We start from the raw sequence: 22138 nt of genomic DNA, 5'->3' as shown, positions 1-22138 counted from the left end.
GCATAATAATATATGTGTGTGGAATGGGCATAATATATATGCATAATAACATATGTGTACATATAGCATAAGACTCAGGTGGGAATATATAGAAAGATCTTAATGCAGTGTCTGATATGTCCAATGATGAGTGAGATGTGATTGCTTCTGGTTATAACAGAGGTACTCTTTCTCGAGTCTCCCACCTCTACCCACATCCTTCTTTCAAATTTAGCAATAACATTTCCTAGCACCTTTGTTTGTGGATCTGTTGCTTCTTATTGAATTGTAAGTTCCTTGAGGACCTGTGTTCTCAGAACCTAGCTGGACACCTTGCATAGTCTTGCTGGACATTCATTTAATCAATAAAACAGCCAGCCTAGAAAAATACTTTTGAAGAAATCTATAAATTTGAAGACTACACTAAGAATCTAACACCAGTTAGAATGGCAATCATTATGAATACAAAGAAACCGGGCACGCCGGGCGTGGTGGCGCACGCTTGTAATCCCCGCGCTTGGGAGGCAGAGAAAGGAGGATCGCGCAGGTTCGAAGCCAGCCGCGCGCGCTGGCTTAGGAGACCCTGTTTCCAAAAATGAAAATGTAAAAATGGGTCTGGGAGTGTAGCCCGGAGGTAGAAGGGCTTCCAGGAACCCCAGTACCACCAAAAAAAAAAAAAAACAAAAAAAACAAAGAAGCCGGGCATGGTGGCACACACATGTAATCCCAATACTTGAGAGGCTGAGATAGGAGGATCACGGGTTTGTGGCCAGCCTCAGCTATTTAGTGAGGCCCTCCACAACTTAGTGAGACCCTGGTGGCGCACGCTTGTAATCCCAGCATTCGGGAGGTAGAGACCAGAGGACTGCGGTTCGCGGACAGCCTCAGCTACTTAGCGAGGCCCTTCACAACTTAGTGAGACTCTGTTTCAAAAATAAAAAGACTAAAAACTAGGGCTGAGCTGGGCGTGGTGGTGCACACTTGTAATCCCCACACTTGGGAGGCAGAGACAGGAGGATCACGCATGTTCAAAGCGAGCTGTGCTGGCTTAAGAGACCCTGTTTCCAAACAAAAAGAATAATAAAAAAAATAGGTCTGGGAGTGTAGCCCGGAGGTAGAAGAGCTTCCAGGAACCCCAGTACCATCAAAAAAAAAAAACAAAAAACAAAAAAAACTAGGGCTGGGTGTAGCTCAGAGGTAGAATGCCCCTGAGTTCAATCCCCAGTACTACAAGAAAGAAAGAAAGAAAGAAAGAAAGAAAGAAAGAAAGAAAGAAAGAAAGAAAATATGAACAATAATGAATGAGGTGAGGATGTGGAGAAAAAGGAACACATACACTATTGGTGGGGTTGTATATTAGTGCAGCCACTATGGGGATCAGTATGAAGGTTCCTCAAAAGCCTCGGACCTAGCCATACTGCTCCTTGGCATCTCTCCAAAAGAATCCACCAGAATACTATAGTGAGGATAAGAGCCTGCCGAAGGGTTAGGCCGGTGCTGGGTCCAGCGAGGCCGGCATCGGAGCCTGCCGTGAGGCAAGGCCGGTGCTGGGGCCTCCAAGGCCAGGATTGGAGCCTGCCTTGAGGCAAGGCCGGTACTGGGGCCTCCGAGGCCAGGATAAGAGCCTGCCGAGGGGTTAGGCCGGTGCTGGGGCCAGCGAGGCCGGCATCGGAGCCTGCCATGAGGCATGACCAGTGCTGGGGCCTCCAAGGCCGGGATCGGAGCCTGACGAGGGGTTAGGCCGGTGTTGGGGCCAGCGAGGCCGGCATCGGAGCCTGCCGTGAGGCAAGGCCGGTACTGGGGCCTCCGAGGCCAGGATAAGAGCCTGCTGAGGGGTTAGGCCAGTGCTGGGGCCAGCGAGGCTGGCATTGGAGCCTGCCGTGAGGCAGGGCCAATACTGGGGCCTCCGCGTTCAGGATAAGAGCCTGCCGAGGGGTTAGGCCGGTGCTGGGGCCAGTGAGGCCAGCATCGCAGCCTGCCGTGAGGCATGGCTGGTGCTGGGGCCTCCGAGGCCAGGATAAGAGCCTGCCGAGGGGTTAGGCCGGTGCTGGGGCGAGCGAGGCTGGCATCAGAGCCTGCCGTAAGGCAAGGCCGGTGCTGGGGCCTCCGAGGCCAGGATCGGAGCCTGACTTGAGGCAAGGCCGGTACTGGGGCATCCGAGGCCGGGATAAGAGCCTGCCGAGGGATTAGGCCAGTGCTGGGGCCAGCGAGGCCAGCATCGGAGCCTGCCGTGAGGCAGGGCCAATACTGGGGCCTCCGCGTTCAGGATAAGAGCCTGCCGAGGGGTTAGGCTGGTGCTGGGGCCAGTGAGGCCGGCATCGCAGCCTGCCGTGAGACATGGCCAGTGCTGGGGCCTCCTAACCCGGGAACGGAACCTGCCGAGGGGTTAGGCCGGTGCTGGGGCCAACGAGGCCGGCATTGGAGCCTGCCGTGAGGCTAGGCCGGTGCTGGGGCCTCCGAGGCCGGGATTGGAATCCTGCCAAGGGGTTAGACCGGTGCAGGGGCCAATGGCCAGCATCGGAGCCTGGCGTGAGGCAAGTTCACTCCTGCGGCCTCCAAGGCCGGGACCAAAGCCAGCTTAGGGGTTAGACCGGTGTAGGGGCCAGCGAGACCAGAACTGGGGCCTCCCATGAGGCAAGGCCGCTGCTTGAGCCAGCGAGGTCTGGATCAGTCCACTGAGTAGCCAGGCCACTACTGGGACCATCAAGAGTGGGATCGGTACTTGCAACGCAGCATGCACAGAGAAATATCACAGAAAATATAAATCAGACGCTTCTCTTAATCAGCAATAACTAGGAGGAAAAGGGCAACAGGAAGAGGTTGAGCTATAGAAAGGGCCCTATAGTGAAGCAACTAATGTGACCAATCAGAGGGTATGTAATACTGGAGGATGGAGCCTCTTTAAAAGCAGGAGGTACATAAACAAATGTATCAAAGTAAATCACCAAAGAAGCGTGGGATGGAGGGAGGGGGAGGGAATGGGATGGGGGCTGGAGGAAGGCTAATTGGATGATGTGTGCTTGTATATCCTCTCAAGTCTTGTACTCCAATGTGATTGATATATGACTACAATGCACCAATTTAAAAAATAAATTATTAAAAAAAAGAATACTATAGTGATACGTGAATATCCATGTTTATAGCAGCACAATTCACAATAGCAAATTAAGGAACCAACCTAGCTATATGTCTACAGGTGGACAGATAGAGGAACTGTAGTACATGCACACAATGGAATTTTACTCAGCTGTAAAAAAGAACAAATTATGTCATTTGAAGGAAAGTGGATGGAACTAGAGAGTATTATGCTAGGTGAGATCAGACGGTCTCAGAAAGTCAAGAGTCGTTTTCCCTCATATGTGGAAGCTAGAGAAAAAAATAGAACAGAAAAGGAACTTCATGATAATAAGGAACGAGACCAGTAGAAGAGTGGAAGGGGAAAAGGAGGCTTGAAGGGAACAGACCAGATAATATTATGTCCGTAAACGCAGTATCACTAACAACCTTACCTGTGTGTACAGGGAGGGAGGAGGGGTAATTTCTTGGTGTCCACACCAAGAAATGTTGTGTGCATATATAAAAGTATCACTTTGAATCTTGTTATGATAATAATCATACTGCACCAATACAATTCTGGAAAAAGGGCCAGTGATCTAAAAATATGTATGAAATGAAGTTAGGTATAAAAATAAAAATGTTTATATAATTGTCAAATTTGTGCTTTAATACCGATAAACACCGAAAAAGGAAGAAGGAAAATAAACATAGTTTTTAAGGTAGAAGGGTCATGTGTATGTGTGTGTGCCTACAGGTCAGTGGGGATTAAATGTGGGGGTCGTTCTACTTCCAAGCTACATTCTCAGCCCTTTGTTAAATTTGGAATCAGGGTCTTGCTAAGTTGCTGAGGCTGGTGTCAAACCTGTGAGCTTCCTGTCAGCCTCCCAAGTCCTGGGATTATAGGCTTGTACCACCTTGCCCAGATATGAGTGGTTTTTCCTAAAGGATGCTATTTCTGCATGATGCTCCTAGCACGCTAAGTGTATAGGTATCAGCCCAGCGGGGAACCATTACCTCTCTGATTCATGGATGATATCCAAGTTCTTTGAGCCATCAGTGGACTCCTTGACCATGATGTTTGTCTCCCAGCGCTGATCTCCAGATTCGAAGAGAAAGAGCCTGCCTGTATCAGTGCCAACGATGATCTTGTCATCAGCCACCCAGGCATGGGCTAGATAGTTTTGGGGTTCTCCTCTCTGAAAATTGGTTTGCTTTAGGGTTCCCTCAGCGAAACGGAGAAGCTTAAACATCCCATTTCCAGTGACACAAACCTGAGTATTATCCTGGGGGTTTATGGTCACCTGTAAAAAAGAAAGTGAGTGAATAAAAGATGTATAAAACTAATCTTAATGGAATTATAGTTCAGAATATCCCTTACATATCTAAATTGTGGAATTTTACACCACATTTGATAAGGACACACACCTATATCCATTATACACACAGAGCCTACAAGTCTTAAACCAGAAATTCTACAAAGGTTTTTTAAAAGCAGAATGAACAGATTTTGACAACAGCCAAACTCTCTACCAATAAAATGGAATGAAGCTCAGCTGGAAACACAGAGAAATGAAGGTGGCCAGGTATGTGCAGCCCTGCCCAGGGGGAGGCAACCACGCCAGGGAGCTGTGTGGGCTCCGCCCCTGAGCTTCCTCATAACATACACAGCGGGCAGCCAGCCACTGTCCACTAGACGTGGGGCTGTGGCTTCTTCTTCTCTGTGGTCCACATGCTGGGTTCATGGTGGACATCCAGTAACTGTTCATGGATCTCCTGAGAGGAGCTGCTCTCTGCCCCCAACAGGGATGCTTCCTCCAGCCTTGCTGGGTGAATCACCTTCTGGCTCTACCTGCCTTTGGTCTGATTCTGAGATGACCAGGCCAACTTCTGATTTTACCTCTCACCTTCTCTGTATCAGAACAGGAACAAAATACACTGGATAAAGCGTGTGTGTTTTCTGGCTGTGATGTACACCAAGCTCTTGTGAGCTGAATAACTGAGTCTAAGTTTGAGATATTATTAGCTGGTTTCTCTGAACAGGAACAGAGAGAGAGAGAGAGAGAGAGAGAGAGAGAGAGAGAGAGAGAGAGAGTGTTAGTGTGTGTGTTACAGATGGAACCCAGGAATGTTCTGCCTCTGACCTATATCCACATTCCTTTTGTTTTGAAGCAGGGTCTTGCTAAGCTGCCCAGGCTGGCCTTGAACTTTCGATCCTCCTGCCTCAGTGTCCTGAGTTTCTGCCACCATACCCTTCCAGAATTAAGCTCTTAAATTTGTAAAGCTGAGTATAAGATTTTAAAATGGGGTGACTGTATCAAAATAAAACCTGAGACACCCTGCCTGAGCAGGCAACCAGCTTCCAAGCAGGTCTTATTTTGCCCTTAAACCACAATAGAAAACTCTGTTCCCATGTAACTGCAACCTCACTAACAGTTTCCTAAAGAGGCTAGGGGCAAGGAGAAAGAGAGAAGAGAGAGACAGAGAGAGAGACAGAGAGACAGAGAGAGACAGAGAGAGAGAGAGAGAGAGAGAGAGAGAGAGAGACAGAGACAGAAAGAGAGAGAAAGAGCACATGCGCGAGAGCGCCAGTTTTTATGAAACTAGCTTAATCTTGGTGTCAAACCTGTAACCAGAAAGCAGTTCTGGTCCAGAGGAAAAGAGGACAGGAGCTGGAGTCAGGGGACTCCTGGTTCTGCCACTTGTGTGGTTTGGGGTGAGTTACTTAACCCCTTAGAGCCTCAGTCCCTTCATTTGTAAAGTAAGAACATTAATTGTGCATTCCTCATACGGTTACTGTAAGACTACATTTTAAAATGCATGTAGGAAATAAGCACTGTGGTAAAGAAAACATTCAATTAACAACAGCTCTCACTCTTCTGCAATCCGCACGATACTCATGCAAGGAGGTACCTGGTAGACAGGGTTGTTCTGAGTGTCAGTTCTAACAATGGCCATTACTTTCTGCTTTTCCCACAGCCAATAGACGAGGTGTGACTCTGGAGGTGAGGTCTGAGTCAACAGGTATTTGGAATCTGGAGAAAAAGCCATGCTGATGAATTTCTGAACTGCAAAGTCAAAGTTATTGAGGACTTTGCGCTTCCGGCAAGGGATGGATGACAGTTCATAAATGGTGATGACGGGTCTGTCCTGCACGGTCTCGGAGATAGCGAGGTATCGCCGGTTGGGGCTGATGCACAAGGCCAGCATGCCCTGACTCTTGTCTGAGCCTGCAAACAGAGGGAAAAGGGGCTGACGAGGGCAGAGCATGCTTTTACCAAGACCCACGCAGGCACAGCAGTGGGCGCTGCTAGAGCAAAGGAGACAGGTGCATAAACTGCGATTATCAGGCCCTGGCCAGCCCTTGGTTTAACTATGTCTGTGGTGTTATGAAACGACTAGGATGGGCACCTCAATGAGGATAAGGTTGGAGAAGTCAGAGAACCCTTCCTGAAGGAGGAGGCGGGATGGAAGGTGGAGGCACAGGACAGGAAGGGCTTGAGGCAAGGTATAGATGTGAAAAAGGGTATATGATGCTGTTAGAGAACTGCAAATAGTGGGCGCTGTTGGAGCACTGTATGCAAGTCAGGGTGACCAAAGATGAATCTAGAGGGTAGAACAGGGTCTGAACATAGAGGCTTTCATGCCCTGAGTGGCTGGCGCTCACACTTCCTCTACTCCAGAGGTGGGATTTGGTACTGGATTCCTCAGTCTTTCTTGCAGTTAGGTGATCTGTGTGACATTCTAGCTATGAGATGAATGCAGACGTCTGCTGGGTGGCTTTATGATAAAGCTTTGTGCATTCCTGAAAATAAAGGACAGACACATTCTATTTCCCCTTTTCCTGGTGATGTCTGGAGTTACAGTAGTCATATTGCAATCATGAGGTTATAAGCATGAAAACGAAAGTTGTGGTCTTCTAGAAAGGAGAGTCAAAGATGAAAGCAAAAATAATTTATTCAGGAAATACAATGAGGGCCATCTCATAATTTTCATGAGCCCTAGACACTTACTTACATGGCTCCCTTCCTCCACAAACAATAGTATAAATATATTTATTTTTCTATACTGTACAAAAATATATTCAGTCATATATTTGATGACTGCATTGATATAAAGAGGAATATGACCCAAGCTGGGTTCACTATTATATATTCATTATTGCTATACTGATTTTTATCTGATTTTAAAATAAATTTAAAACACTTTCATGGGTCTTTAGAAATATCATGGGCCCTGTGCCCATGCACAGTGAATAAGTTTTCCATGGATGTGAGCCTGGGCAGGGTGAGGGAACAACGCCAGGGAAGAGGTACTAGAAAGTCCCCATGTGATGAGCTTCATGCTGCGGCTGCACGGCAGCCAACTTCTCTGGAAGGGCTGAAGGCAGCAACTGTGCCTCTGAGAAGAACCAGGTTGTATCTGGTGGTGGCTGGGTTCAAAGATTTTCATTCTATAGAAATTCTTCAGTTAGTACGTACATGGAGTATACATTCTTATATACACATGTCACAATAAAAAGTGTTCAATGCAAAAAAGATTGGGAAAAAGTAAATAGGTCGAGTTGTCATGAGTGTCATCCACAGGACCAATGAAAACAAAGACAAATGTAATGCTATACAAATAGTTATTTGTGACTTGGGAGAAAATTTCCAGTATCTTTATCACACATGGATTCAAAAGGTGTAATGTAAGCGGTGTACTTTGGAAAACCATTAGAAAATTCAAAAAAGGGCTCTGGTGACAGAAAAGCCAATGACATTGAAGGTGCACAAAACGAAATTCTACAAAGTATAAATATTTTTCATGAAGGTACACTGAAATAGTACTCTAAAAGTACATTATTTTATATGTGATGTAAACTGTCTTCGATTAATCTATAATAACGCAGGTTGACAACGATTTCCTCTAAATTTATAAAACTTTATGTATATTCTAGTTGTCAAAAGAAAAAGTTCTTTCCAGCAGTGGTGTTGCAATTCAGGGGTTCTATCTGGCCCGGGGCCGATAATGTATGTGTCATGCTGTCAAAGGTTTTACCTGGGATGAATTTTTGCCATTTCTGATCCACATTGTATTTCACACAGTGATTTCCTGAAGGGTATATAATGATCTGTTCATCGAAGAAGAAGACGTTGTTGGCTACGTGGGCTCGAAGACCAAAAACATGCAGCGACTGAGCTACCACGGTGGACATGGTCCCTGGCCAAGGAGTTCTGTGAAAGGAGCCTCGGGTCAGAGTTGAGGAGCCCCGCCCCTCCCCTCAGGGCACGCCCCCTCCAGGACACCCCCTCCCTCCCGGCCCCGCCCACCTCCCAAAGCCCCTGGTCCCCCCAGCTCCTTCTTCCCTTCCCTTTTCTCCCTCGCGTTTCCAGTTCCTCCAGAAGATCCCAGGGACCTCTCCCACCTTTCGCTTCTTCGCTCTGGGTCAGCAAACCACGCAGGTATGCAGCGGTGCTACCCCCACGGACTTCAAACCACACGGGCACTTCCGAACGCCAAGCGGTTCCTATAGCAACCACAAACCGGAAGTGCAGCGCGGCGGCCGGAAGCGGAAGTCTGGGTCGAGAAGCTCTGCGGGGCGGTGAGTTGTTGGTGCTGCCTCCGGCGCACGTGGGGCCGCGGCGCGCTAGTGGGAGTCTGGGGGCAGCGGCCGCCCCGAGGGTCCCCTCTGTTTGCCGCGCCGCCGTCGGCCACCCCGCTTCTCCTCGTAGCCTTGGGGCGGGCTGCCACGAGATGGACACTCCCCCGCTCTCAGGCTCGGAGTCGGATTCTGATGAGTCTCTGGTCACCGACAGAGAGGTAGGTGTCAGCCGAGCTCGCGGGGCTGGGTGCAAGAGAGGGGCCTTCCTCCTCTGGTACTGACCACGACTGGGCGCTGCAGTTGCAGGATGCGTTTTCCCGCGGACTCCTGAAGCCAGGCCTTAATGTCGTGCTAGAGGGGCCGAAGAAGGCGGTGAACGACGTGGTGAGCTCTTTTCCCGGCAGGGTGTACTAGGAGGTGGGATGGGCATAAGGCACTCTTGTGCTAGGGAGACCGATTCTTGGCCCAGGGAAGATTCCGCCTGTGCATTGCCCAGAGACTCAGTATTTGGGGATAGCACTTTGTCTTGGCTTAGCAACCTAGGCTTGGGAGAATAAACTCTGATTCTTTTTTTATGACCTCATTGTCTGAATTTCCTAGAATGGCTTGAAGCAGTGTTTGGCAGAATTCAAGAGGGATCTGGAATGGGTTGAAAGGCTCGATGTGACCCTGGGTCCCGTGCCCGAAATCAGGGAACCTCAGCCAGCATCTCAAGAGAAGAACCAGAAAGCTGTTAATCCAGAGGATGATTTCCAGCGGGAAATGAGTTTGTATGTTTGTTTCCATTGTGGGAGAAGTTGTGGTCCATGTAGTAGAGAGTGGAGGAGAGGGAAAAAGTAGTGATTCTGCCCCCTTAGAAGCACCAGAGAGTTAGCATAGGCCTGGGAATGGGAGAATGGCTTCTTAGAATAAGGAGCTAGGAGAGTCTCCCTGGTTGAGAGAAGAGCTCCTTGGTCCGCCAGTCCTGGATCAAAGTCCTGTTTGTGGACTCTTCTGAAATATTCACTTTTAAAGTTTTCTTTTATGTGTGTGCATCCAGGTATTAGAACAAACTTGGCTTGAAAGTTCCAGAGTGAACTTTCTTTAGGCCTTACCTATCAATTTATAGTTGGCATCAGTTTGTCAATGGTATCTTTAGAGTATTCATTCTTTTAAACTATCTTTAACAAAACCATTTTACTTTTGAAAAATGGTGTAGCCTGAGGCATGGTGGCGTGTGTTTGTAAGCCCAGTACTTGAGAGGCTGAGACAGGAGGATCCAGATTCACGCACAGTCAGCCTCAGCTACTTAATGAGGTTCTCTGCAACTTAGTGAGACCCTGTTTCAAAAATTAAGGAATAAAAAAAATGGGTTGGGAGTGTAGCTCAGAGTTATAGGATGCCCTTGGGTTCAATCCCTAGCACCACAAAAAGGGGAAAAAAGAAAAATGGTTTATAGGTTGGCATTAGTTTGTTGATTGATGTCTTTAGAATGTTCATTCTTTTAAACTACTGATTTTTTTTTTTGGCAAAAATTTGTCCTTTTGAAAAATGGTGTGCAGTGAAATTTCTCTTAGATTCCAAATTAATGGGATTTTATTACAGCTTTTGTTTGTTCTTTGACTCATTTGTTCCTGCTAGTGAAGGTCGGATGTTGGTGGTCCTTAGCTTAAGCAACTCATGAGAAGCAGTAAGAGGAATGAAAGCTTTCCTCCCTCACTTTTTTTCACACTCTGTCCTACAATCTCAGCTACCGCCAGGCGCAGGCTGCCGTGCTTGCGGTATTACCCCGGCTCCATCAGCTCAAAGTCCCTACCAAGCGGCCCACTGATTATTTTGCAGAAATGGCTAAGTCTGATCAGCAGATGCAAAAGGTAAGAAACAATTTTTTCCTCTGGAAAACCAAGGCATTATACTGAAATGTATTCAATGGGCGTATCTCCTATAGTATTTTTAAAAGATAGCTATAATTCCAATAGTGGGGAGCTAGTTATCAGAGACATTTATTTTCCCTTCTACAGCATCTGCACTTCAGAGTTGTGGCCATCACCACTCATTACATAAATTTAAGAATGACATTTTTCTAATTTAAATAATCAAGGAAGAAGTAATATTAAGATGTGTAGTCCCTGCTAGGTGTGGCGGCGCATACCTGTAATCTCAGTACTTCAGAGGCTAAGACAGAAAGATCAAAGATTCAAGACCAGCCTCAGCAACTTAGCGAGGCTCTCCGCAACATAGACCCTATTTTAAAATAAAAAATAAAATAGGGCCAGGCGGTGTAGCTGAGAGGTAGAATGCCCCTGGGTTCAATCCCTAGCACGGCCCCCTGCCCTCCCCTCACAGAAGTGTTCTGCCTGAAGTGAAAAATGGCTTTGGTATTTCCTAGCCGGCATGGTCGTGACACGGGATATAGAGAAGATAGCACTGTTCTCTGGCCCTGCCATTGCCCATGAATAGTGCTGTCACTTATAGACAGTTTTTCTTCTCTGGACCTCAGTTTTATATAAAATAAGGGATTAATAGAAGGCTCAGATGTAGAGTTAAGTGGGACTTGGTCCTCGTTTAACTTTGGAAGGAAGAGAATTACCCGCTCAAAATCCAGGTTATATTTAAGTAGTTGTCTATGGTCTCAGGCTGGATTTAGCAAACTCTTGGTGGTACCCAGAGAAACGAATCTAGAGACCAGCCTAGACATATCTTTTTACATCTGTGGTGTCACCCTTTGACTGAAATGTGTATATTGGGTAGAAGAGGCTAGGGTCAGATGTCTGCTGGAACTTTTCTTCTGCGTGTGGCCTGTTAGAATAGGGCACTGAGGCTGTGTGAAGGCTTAGCCTCTCTTCAGACATGGGGAGAAATTGGTCGTCTTTCCTGGATGATAAGCAGGCAGTTTGATGTAATGGAACAAACAACACACTGGGAGTGGGAAGGTCACTTTTAAGCTCTGACTTTGCCACTGAAACTTTTGATGTCTTGGGTAAAATGCTCAGCCTTTGGGCCTCATTGTCACATATAAAACACAGGGCTTAGAATAGATGAAATGCAAGTTCCACAGTGTTCATAACAGAAGATATTTGTTACCAGTTCAAGTGCATGCTAAGTAGTATCTGACATTTTATATTTTAGATTCGACGGAAGCTGCAGACTAAACAGGCCGCTATGGAGAAGTCTGAAAAAGCTAAGCAGCTACGAGCACTTAGGAAGTATGGGAAGAAGGTGAGAAAGAAAATGTGCAGGGCAAGGATGAGGTGGGTGTGCGGTATTCTTCCACAGAATACAGCAAGCGCTATGATTGGGGCACTGGGAAGAGGTGTGGTTAGGTCAGATTGCTAGGGCCTGATTTGGTGCCATGCCCTGGGTGCGTTTGCTGGTGTGCTTATTATTTTGTAGTGGTGTGTGGGGGCTGATAGCCACGGGCACAGTCCCCTGGCACCAGTGTCATAGGAGTACTATACGGACAGGCAAGCCAGTCGCCTCTCTGGCCTTCAGTGTTCACATCTGTGCAGTAATGAGCTGGCTCTAGGTCAGTGCTTCCCAAACCTCATCTCCCAGCAGAGTCACCAGGGGAAGTTTTCTGAAACATTTGCAGGCTTCAGCATCTTTGGGAATCTGTGCATGCTTTTCCACTTCCCCTAAAAGCTTTCCAGATGTTTCTAACAGGCATCGTGGATGGAATCACTGGCCTTGATATTCAAGGCACCAAAGGAATTAGCCTACTAATTATCATTTCATCTGATAGGAAAAAATGGCACCTGTGTGTTTGGGTATGCATGTCTGAGTTGCAATGTAAAGCCAAAACAGGCATTCGATAAAACTTCTCTTGCCTTTTTTTATTATAATGTCACCTAATAGGAGATGACAGGATTATAGTTAGGGCTGTGGGGAGTTCTGAGTGTGAGGCTCTGCTAGGAGTTAAGGCTTCATCAGTATTTTGGACAGACACAAGTCTGAGGCATGGAGCTGTTGTCCACAGTTGGGGTGATTTCACTCATCTCAGCAGAGGAAGAGTAGACTGGCATCCTGTCCTCTGCACGGGGTTGCTGTGAACTTAGTGTTTTTCTCATCTGGAGGTGGGTGATTGAGATTATCTCAAGAGACCAGCAATTAGTTGGACATAACCTATTTTATCAAAAGCAAGGAAAACTTGGAATCCTGGTACTTGGGAGGCTGAGACAGGAGGATTACAGGTTGGCGGCCAACCTCAGCTACTTAGTGAGGCCCTTCACAACTTAGTGAGACCCTGTTTCAAAATAAAGAATAAAAAGTAGGGCTGAGGGTGTACCTCAGAGGTAGAATGCCTCTGGGTTCAATCCCTAGTAATGCACAAGAAAAAAAAACAAGGAAAACTCAGCTCACTGTTTTTAATTTGGGGAAAACTTTGGTAGTGGTTCGCAACTTGAGGTGATTTTGCTCCCAGAGGGAATGCTCGTCACTGGAGACATTTTTCAGTTGTCATATCTTGGAGGGGAAGGCGTTAGTGGCATCCAGGGGGTAGAGGGCAGGGATATTGCTAAACATCCTATAGTGTGCAGGATAGGCCCTGTCCCCCGGCAAGACTACCCTGGCCAAATGTCCACAGGATTGAGACTGAGAAGCCCTGCCTTACAGGATTGTCTCCTTTTGCCCTTAAGCTTTTTTCTTTTCTGTTTTCTGGGGAGACTTTTCCCCCCACTCTTTTGGTATTTTTGTGCTTAGTACCAATGGGTTGGATATTTAATCTGCCCAAATATAGCCAGTGGGAGAAATTGAATGTAGACTTATACATGATTTGTTACAATTTTGTGGGCAGAATTGTAGATGGGAGGAAAGTGGAGTTGAAAACTTTGAACTTTGCGGAATTGTTGCAAAGGTGAACTGAGAAGATACTTAGAGCCCTTAGCATTGTTTTTTGGTGGACATATGTAAATATTAAATGGTAGCAGTATTAATCACAGCATGCGTTTGGATGTTTGTTTTTTAATCACAGTATTATTGAAGGAATGTGGACACTGAGTAATGGTTTGGAATGTGTGTAACTGTCCTTGTATCTACATCACAGGTGCAAACAGAGGTTCTGCAGAAGAGGCAGCGAGAGAAAGCACATATGATGAGTGCCATTAAGAAGTATCAGAAAGGTCAGGACAACACTGCTACAGATGTAGGGGCCCGGGGGTGTCGGGGACCTATGAGGTAGTTTGAACACAGTGCTTCGGACTCTCTTTAACTGACGTGCAACTATTGGATCTAAGTTCTGGGAATAGTATGGAGAGACAAGATGTGCTTCTTAAAATCAGTTTAGTAAATAATGCCCTTACTTTGAGGATTTATTTATTTATTCATTGTACTGGGGATTGAATCCAGGGGCATTCCTACCTCTGAGCTACACCCTCAGACCTATTTTATTTTTATTTTTGAAACAGGGTCTTGCTAAGTTGATGAGAGTCTCACTACTTGCTGAGGCTTTCCTTGAACCTGCATCTCAGCCTCCCAAGTACTGGGACTACAGGCACATGCCACTGCGCTCAGCTTACTTTGAGGTTTAAACTTAAAATACAATGCTTTTGATCGACGCGCTTCTTTACTTATAGGCTTCTCCGATAAACTGGACTTCCTTGAGGGAGATCAGAAACCAGTCGCCCGGGGTGCAAAGTCGGGAGCTAAAGCCCAGCAGATGAAGAAGGGGTAAGAAGTGTTCTGGTTTGGTTTTGTTCTGTGGTGTGTAAGGGGCCAACAGTCGCAGGCCTGGCGGGGACCTCCACAGGAGCAGCCTCTGAGTCGACGGTGCAGCTGTTGCCTGGGGCCAAGACTTACACGTGATGGGTCTTTGTCGCTGTATTGGTCTTTGGAGATGAAAGAAGGCTCAATTTAAATGGATGCTCAAGCACCGTGTCGTTCCCTGTTACACGGTGCACTGGTTAAGAGTACAGGCCTGGGATTCAGTCGGAGGGTAGCGTTGAGCAGTCCCCGTTAATCACCTTGTCTACCATAGTGAGGTCTGTGCCTCACAGTGCTAGAAGAAGAAATGGGAGGAGCTTGGCTGTTCTTTTTAGCCCAGCCCAGAGGTAATGGTCATCTCCATGTAATAGAGCAAGTGCCCTGATGGGCATTTAGGGGGTGGCATGGGAGCGCATTTTAGGAACCCCAGAGTCGGCCTGGCTGCCTGGAGGAGGGGCCCATCTGAGCCTAGGTGAAGGATACGGATTGGCCAGGAGAGTGAGAGAGAGGCTGGTCTGGTGAAGAGGGAAGAACCTGAATGAGCAGAGGCATGCATGTGTGAAACTGCAGATTTTTTTTTTTTTTTTTTTTTTTTTTTTGAGATACTGGGAATGGAACCCTATCGCATCCCTAAGGCTCTGACCAGCAGAGCCTAGGGAAGAAACAAATGAACGCCGACTCTGTTGATGAAGCTACTTCCTCTTTTAATGCTCCTTCTCAATAATAATAATGCTGCTGCTGCTGCCGCCAGTGCGCACAGCAGGCAAATATATGTCAGTCTCATAACCCCTCCCTCATCACTCCACCAACCCCAAGCTTCCCACAGCTAGGGCATGCGCATTTCTAACCCTCTCATAGGCGGGCTGGTGGTAGCACGAGGCGCTGCGTCACTGATCATCCGTAGGGCGCCTGATAGGGCTCACTGCGCAGGCTCAGGGCACCGCCAGCCTCGTAAGCCTCGTGACTTGGCTGCAAGCCTAGGCGCCATCTTGTGAGCTTCGTGACTTGGCTGCAAGCCTAGGCGCCATCTTGAGTCCACGCAGGCAACAAGCCTGGGTGCCATCTCAGTCCAGCCGAGTGGGCCCCGACAGAACCCAGGGGCATTCTACCTCCAAGCGACACCCCCAGCCCTGTTTTTATTCTTTATTTTGAAACAAGGTCTCACTGAGTTGCAGAGGGCCTCACTAAGTAGCTGAGGCTGGTGGCGAACCTGTGATCCTCCTGTCTCAGCCTCCCAAGGACTGGGATTACAAGGGTAAGCCACCACGCCCAGCTGAAAGTGGTGATTTTGTGTTAGAAACAGTCAGTGTTTGGCCCCACTGGGCATGCAGCTGGAGGCAGAGTGGGAGATGGGCCGGGGCTGTTCGCCGACCCGTCGGGGAGCTTGGCTTTCATCCAGGAGGCAGTGGGGAGACACTCCCGGGCTTCACTGAGAGTAATGAGCGGGTCATAGTCATGTCTAAAGAGATTGTAGTGGCACGTGTGCATATGAGGGACCAGAGGGAAGTGGGGACTGTTATAAAAGATGAGTGGTGATAATGTCCTAGACATGCAGTAGGGTAGAAAAGAGATTGAAGAAATATTGAAGGGGTTAAATTAGCGGGGCCCAGTAATTAGAGCGGATGGAGAGAGTGAAAGCAGGTGGTTAGGGTGGCCAGGCAGATGACTGGAGCAACAAGCCACGGTGGGGTATTTCTACAGAAGGTGGACCCAGTCTAGGAAGGGAGATGATGTGGGTGTGCTGAATTTGATGTGGTTTAAAATACTACATTTGAGTGGTAACTACACGTTTATATACTTGAGAAGAATAGCAACAGCTAAAGATGATTTAGCAAGTAAGAGTTAAAACAAGAAGCTTTACAAAGATGGCAGAAAGGCACATGATGGATATGATCTCTTTATTTTCCTGTGTTAGGAATTAAAATGATAAATAGATGAGCTTTCCAGTGGAGTTTGTAGAATAAAAATGCAGTGCCAAGAATGGGATTCTGGTGGCAGTAGTGCCTAAGGGGCTTCTCACGGAGGAACCAGAAGGTGTCAGGAGGTAGACAGTACTGCAGTAACCTGAAGAGCCCCTTTATTCCAGGCCTAGTGCTAAACGACGCTATAAAAACCAGAAGTTTGGTTTTGGTGGCAAGAAGAAAGGCTCCAAGTGGAACACTCGTGAGAGCTACGATGATGTTTCCAGCTTCCGGGCCAAGACAGCTCATGGCACGGGCCTCAAGAGGCCTGGAAAGAAAGGATCAAATGTAAGTGTGTGGGGGTGGGTGGGGGTGTCCGGCCCTGCCTCTTCTTGCCCCCAAACCCACTCTCTCCTTTGTGCCTCTTGCCCTGGGGCACAAGGCCAAGTGCTATGTAACCAAGTGTGCTTCTTTTTTGTGTGTAGAAGAGACCTGGGAAACGAACAAGAGACAAGATGAAGAGCAGAACCCATTAAATACTGTCTTTGTATTAAAAATAACCACGAAAAATGGATGAAACTTTTCACAATACAGTTGGATCCTTTCTCTTGGTTTTTTCTTTTTAATTTTTTGGTGAAAAATTGTTTGAATAAGCTGAAGAAAAAAATTATCAAAGAAACATACCCTTGATTAAAAACTCAGGACTAAAAGATACAGAGGTCTGTCTATTAAATAATGTTTCTATTTATTGATAGTAACCTAAACTTTGAATCCAAGTTGCCTTTCTTTTTATGATGAAGATTTAACCTCCACCTCCCTCTCTTCCTCCTCCCCATCCTTCCAGATAGTTCTGTCAAGTAAGATGTATTGTGATCAGATTTCCTCTGTTGCTTTTTTCTTTGAGTTGCTCATAACCTTATGCTGGCCCAATTTTCCTTCTGTGTCTTTAGTTTTATCCTGATGCTTCATCTTTTTATCCATCTTAGGATTTTTGTGCTAAAGCTTAGGTCTGCCATTGAACTCTTTTTGAGACCTGGGCTGGCTTAATTTTTCCTGGATCCCATATTTTTCTTTCTTTTTCCTCTTTTTTGTATATCATTTTCTAGTATCTTCCTAAGAAAGAGAATATGAGATGTGAATTCTTATCTCCCCACTATTCTGAAATTGCCTCTAATTTGGCTGTAAGACCTTTCCCTTAAAATGTAGAAGGCCCTCGTTTTTGTCCTCTGGCCTCCTGTGGCATCTATCTCCTTGAGTTTTTGTCAGCATTGAATTTTAGTATATGTAAATCACATAGAACATTGTGTTCCACAAATTACATGATAATAGAATCCAGTCATTCTGTACCTAATAATTTGTCATTTCCCTTGTTAAAGATTATTTCCTGGGGTGGTTAAGTCTTTTTGTTGCCATAACAAAATACCTCAGGCTGGGTATTTAGAAAAAAAAAAAGGGTTTACTTCGCTCACAGTTTTGGAAGCTGGAAATGCAAGATGACACCATCTGTGTAGCCTCTGAAGGCTCATGGCAGGTGGTATCATGATGATGAGAGTGTGTGTGGAAGAGATAACATGGCAAGATAGAAGCCATGATCTGAGCAAGATCACACCAAAGCCAGAGAGATTCAGGGGCCAGGCATGTTCTCTTATAACTATTTAGTTTTCTGAGAACTTCATGAGACCAGCATAATTTCCTTCTGACTGCATTGCCCCAGTGACCAGTGACCTTGCACTGGGTCCCAGCTCTTTATATAGCACATTGGAGACCAAACCTCCGGTTCATGAGCCCTTAGAGGACAAACCATCAATTTCCTTAATGTCTCATAGCCTTGGTTGTACATATTTGAGAGATACTAAAATACTGACCGGAAGCTGTGTAGAGGTGCATGATATATACCACATCAGAGGTCAGACCTTGATGTGTTGATAAAGTGGTGAGCCTGCTTGCCTGTCTTCCCACTCCTGTTCAGAACCATACATTATTTTAAAGGATGCTAGAAATACCTTAAAAGTATATTCTTACGGGGAAAACATTTTTTTTTTATTTTCTTATAGCATCACTGGTACATGCAAAGAGTATTTCTGGTTTCATATGATAGCTTCTAGAACAAAATTTCATAAATTCTATTTTTGTAAACTAGTTTCAGCTGACAATTGTGATCATACAAGTCGGGTCTCTAGAAGACCTAATTTTGATCGCCAGCAAAGAATAAATTGTGTACAAAGCTTTCTCTTTGTAGTTGGGAAGGAGGCAGGAGAAATGTGATTGCTGTTTAAATGAAGAGTACAGGGGGCACAATGACCACAGGCTGGACCACTTGAAAGTCCACAAAGACATCATTCTCTACATGGCTGAATTGTGGAACTTGGGAGAACATGATCACAAGTAGCATTGTATCACTTTCCAATAAACAACCTTGTAATGGGGCTGTATCTTATTGTTTACACCAGACTATAAATTGGACTCACATTTGCATGCCAACTAATCCACTTCCTGTGAGATTTTTCCTAAGTGAAAAATGTTCATAGCCGGGTGTGGTTGCGCATGATTGTAATCCCAGCACTCGGGAGGCTGAGACCTGAGGATTGCGGTTCTTGGACAGCCTCAGCCTCTTAGCAAGGCCTTTGCAACTCAGTGAGACCCTGTTTCAAAAATGAAAAGACTAAAAAATATAGGACTGGTGATGTAGCTCAGAGATACACTGCCCCTGGGTTCCATCCCTAGTACTACAAAAAAAAAAAAAAATGTTCACGATGATGCATTCAATTATAATAGGTATGTTTTCCAAATCGAAGACTGACTGAGATGTTAAGCAGAGCAAACAAGACATCCGAAAGGAGGAGGAAGGAGGGGGGAAGAAGGAAAATCTCTAAATCGCACAATGTACTTAAACATATGGAAGTCAACCACTAAGCCAAGCAAGGGAAGGAGGGATGGGGAGGGAATGGGGTGGGAATTGGGTAGGGGTTAAATCAGTGATGTGTACATGTATGTACACAGAAGTTTTTTTTATCCCAATATGATGTATGAATATAATGCACCGATAAAAAATTAAAAAAAAAAAAAGACGCTAAGCAGAAGTCATTGGCCCTCAAATGCATACATATCAACAAAAACTTCTGGCCAAATCAGAATGATACCTGGTCATTACCCTACCTATCACCTAGGGTACTGCGGGTTGAATGACCGCCACAATTTTGCTATGGATAATGGTAGTTATAATGATACCAGAGAAAAGTATCATCTTTTATTGGTGACTGTGAAGGCAGAGAAGAACATAACATGTACCCAGTCAGCCATGTTTACCTAGGATTCTCGTGTTGGCTTTGTAAGGGTTTGAATCAATGGGTTTGCAAAGAAATTAGAAAAGTGAGTCAGAATAGGAATAACCAGACAGGCTTCAAAGTGTTATGTGCAGCCTAAAGCTGCCCCCATACATTTTAAGTTTGGCTTAAGTGTTTCTCCAAATGTAGTGAACTGTATGTAACCAGTGTGCCAAGACAAACCTCTCAGAGCAAGTAGCTGAGGCTCTGCCAATCACAAATGGCCAACTGTTCGCACTGTTCACATAAAACCCACAGGAGCTGTAACCAAACCACCTGACACTACCTTACCTCTCACCTTCCTTTTCTTTATGGCACTACTTTTTCTCTGGCTATAAATATAACCTGTCCCTGCGATGGAGCAGAGCATTCTGAACTTTCTGATCTGGATTATAGAATCATAAATAGAGCCAACTATAATCTGCAAATAAGACAATTTTATTTCAACATAAAAGTTACTTACTCCTCTGCACAGTGCACGTTTGGTATTCAATACAAAGCCTGGCTCCACTGCGAGAATGCTACTTGAGATCATTTTCTCCCAAGTTCCACGCTTGAGCCACGTAGAGAGTGATGTCTTTGTAGACCCTCGAGTGGTCCTGCCTGTGGTCATGGTGTTTTGACTTGATGAGAGGTGATATCTCAGCATCAGAAAGAAGCCTGTGGGGATACAGGAAGACTTGGATTTGTATCATAAAGACCTGGACTTAAATCAGGCCCCACTCTGATAAATGTAGATATTCAGTACATATTTGTTGAAAGAAAGAATGAGTTTGTTGAAAGTGTCACGGAATTTAGTGAAAGCACCCTGACATGCAAATCTTAGCTACAGTGTGTGATTGACTTGAAGGATATATTTTCAGTAGATGTTACTCTTCTCAGAGTCCCTATGTTGAGGTTGGGCCACTGAACAGGGGAGGCCCTGCCAGTGCCTGGAATGACCATGTTGAGACTATCAAGCCTCTTCTCCAACCATATCACTCTTAACTCTCGCTTGATTGCCTCTGATTGTTCCACAACACTTGGTCTGCTTGTATTTTGGGGGTATACTTACTACATCACCAGTGCCACTTGATGGCATTGTCCCCAAGTTTATAATGACAGGCTGGCCTGAGTATTTGCAGACCCCTTGTAATTCAGACAAAAGCCTTCTATCTGCAACACCCATAAGGGTCTTGGCAGGGCAGGCCAGGCCCGGCCAGCCACTTGATCTGCCTGTCAAGTGCTGACACTTGAGGTCTCTTGCCACTAGAGGTCCTGACAGGTCAAAGATACACCAGTTCCACATGAGAACTTTGCACCCAGGGAAGCTAGACCTTTATTCTTTAAGAAGAAGGAGGAGTGAGGAGATAAATCACTCTAGCATTATAATTATTTTCTAAGTTGCTCAAATATCTAAGGCAGGGATTTCTGCCTCCCCCTAACTTTCATTCCTTCACAACCCTCCTCATTTTTTTTTTTTTTTAAGGTACTGGGGTTCCTGGAAGCCCTTGTCCCTCCGGGCTACACTCCCAGACCTACTTTATATCTTTTTCTAAATTTGGAAACAGGGTCTCTTAAGCCAGCGAGGCTGGCTCTGAACCAGTGCGATCCTCCTGTCTCCGCCTCCCAAGCGCGGGGATTACAAGCGTGCGCCACCACGCCTGGCAACCCTCCTCATTTGACAAGATTCTGTCATCGATCAGGCTCTGCCCAGCCTGTCCTGAGCTCTTTTCAACTAGGCCAGACTGGTGGGCTTCCAAGTTTATCTTTGCATTGTCCCATTTTAACAAAAATCCTGCCAAGTCACTGTAACCAGAACAGCCCACCCGGTATCTCTTTCTCCAAGGTCCCCAGATGACGTCTGATCACCTGGTATTCCTTGAACAAGACCTCTTTTAGATCACTTTAGTCACATTCCCCCTGTGTCCCTGATGTCCTCTTAGTAATTTTCTATCTATTGACCCCAATATTGATCCTTATCCATAAACTGTATCCAGAGTTGAGCCAGTGTCTCCCCCACTGCAAAATCCCATTCTGCTGCCAATACTTAGGGCAATAGTTCCTACCTTGAATAAAATCGTGGTTTTTATTAATCACTGAATATTATTTTTTTTGTGGTACTGGGGGTAGAACCCAAGGGTTTTATACCTCTGGGCTATACTCCCAGACCTATTTTATAATTTATTTGGAAACAGGGTTGCAGATACCAGCAAAAGCCACGCCCTCTCGGCATCTGCATTATTATTCTTCATGCAGTCCATAGGCAGAATCTCAAAGTGAGAAATAGCCCCGAGAGAAGGTGTGGTCGCTGGCCGAAAGTACTCTCCACTTTTAGATATTCTTTCATAACTATTATTCTTTTAATAATGATTCTTTTAACTCTCCACATGAATTGCTCCGGTGGTGTAAGATCAGGACTGTGAGAGAAACTGAGTCTGTGGAAAATAAAATTTCTAATAATTTGTCCAAACCTCTAAATGTCCTTGGCTTTGTTCAGATGGAAAAAGAACTTAGTTAGAGATTAGATGCAGTGGTAGCTTCCAGTCAGTAATTACAAACGCAGATTTCCTCTCAATCTCTGACCTTCAACCTAATTACTAACTAACCTAGAGGGGGAGGCGACCCGATGCCTCCATTTA

The 22138-nt window shown here is 45.8% G+C and overlaps 2 protein-coding genes across 2 annotated transcripts in view; one reads left to right on the top strand and one right to left on the bottom strand.

The window, feature by feature from the left end:
• The window catches only part of CFAP57 (cilia and flagella associated protein 57), a gene marked incomplete at both ends in the record, with an annotated part of 70320 nt that extends 62090 nt beyond the window's left edge, over nt 1-8230 (bottom strand). Inside the window, 3 exons of the mRNA XM_080692017.1 lie at nt 4051-4337; nt 5947-6263; nt 8074-8230. Coding sequence (XP_080548143.1) covers nt 4051-4337; nt 5947-6263; nt 8074-8230 — 761 coding nt within the window. The remainder of the gene's footprint in view (nt 1-4050; nt 4338-5946; nt 6264-8073) is intronic.
• A 539-nt stretch (nt 8231-8769) lies between these two features.
• Nucleotides 8770-16730, top strand: EBNA1BP2 (EBNA1 binding protein 2; the record flags this gene model as incomplete). Its single annotated transcript, XM_080690690.1, has 9 exons — nt 8770-8835; nt 8918-9001; nt 9218-9387; nt 10347-10470; nt 11726-11815; nt 13638-13713; nt 14167-14260; nt 16380-16542; nt 16680-16730. 9 exons carry the CDS (start codon nt 8770-8772, stop codon nt 16728-16730), a joined length of 918 nt encoding a protein of 305 aa, XP_080546816.1.
• Between the last annotated feature and the right edge of the window lie 5408 nt (nt 16731-22138).

Source organism: Muscardinus avellanarius (genome assembly GCF_963383645.1).
Source record: "Muscardinus avellanarius genome assembly, chromosome: 3".
In the NCBI taxonomy this organism is placed as follows: Eukaryota; Metazoa; Chordata; class Mammalia; order Rodentia; family Gliridae; genus Muscardinus; species Muscardinus avellanarius.
Note: the sequence above shows the minus strand (reverse complement) of the source record. Positions and strands in the feature narration are given on the sequence as shown.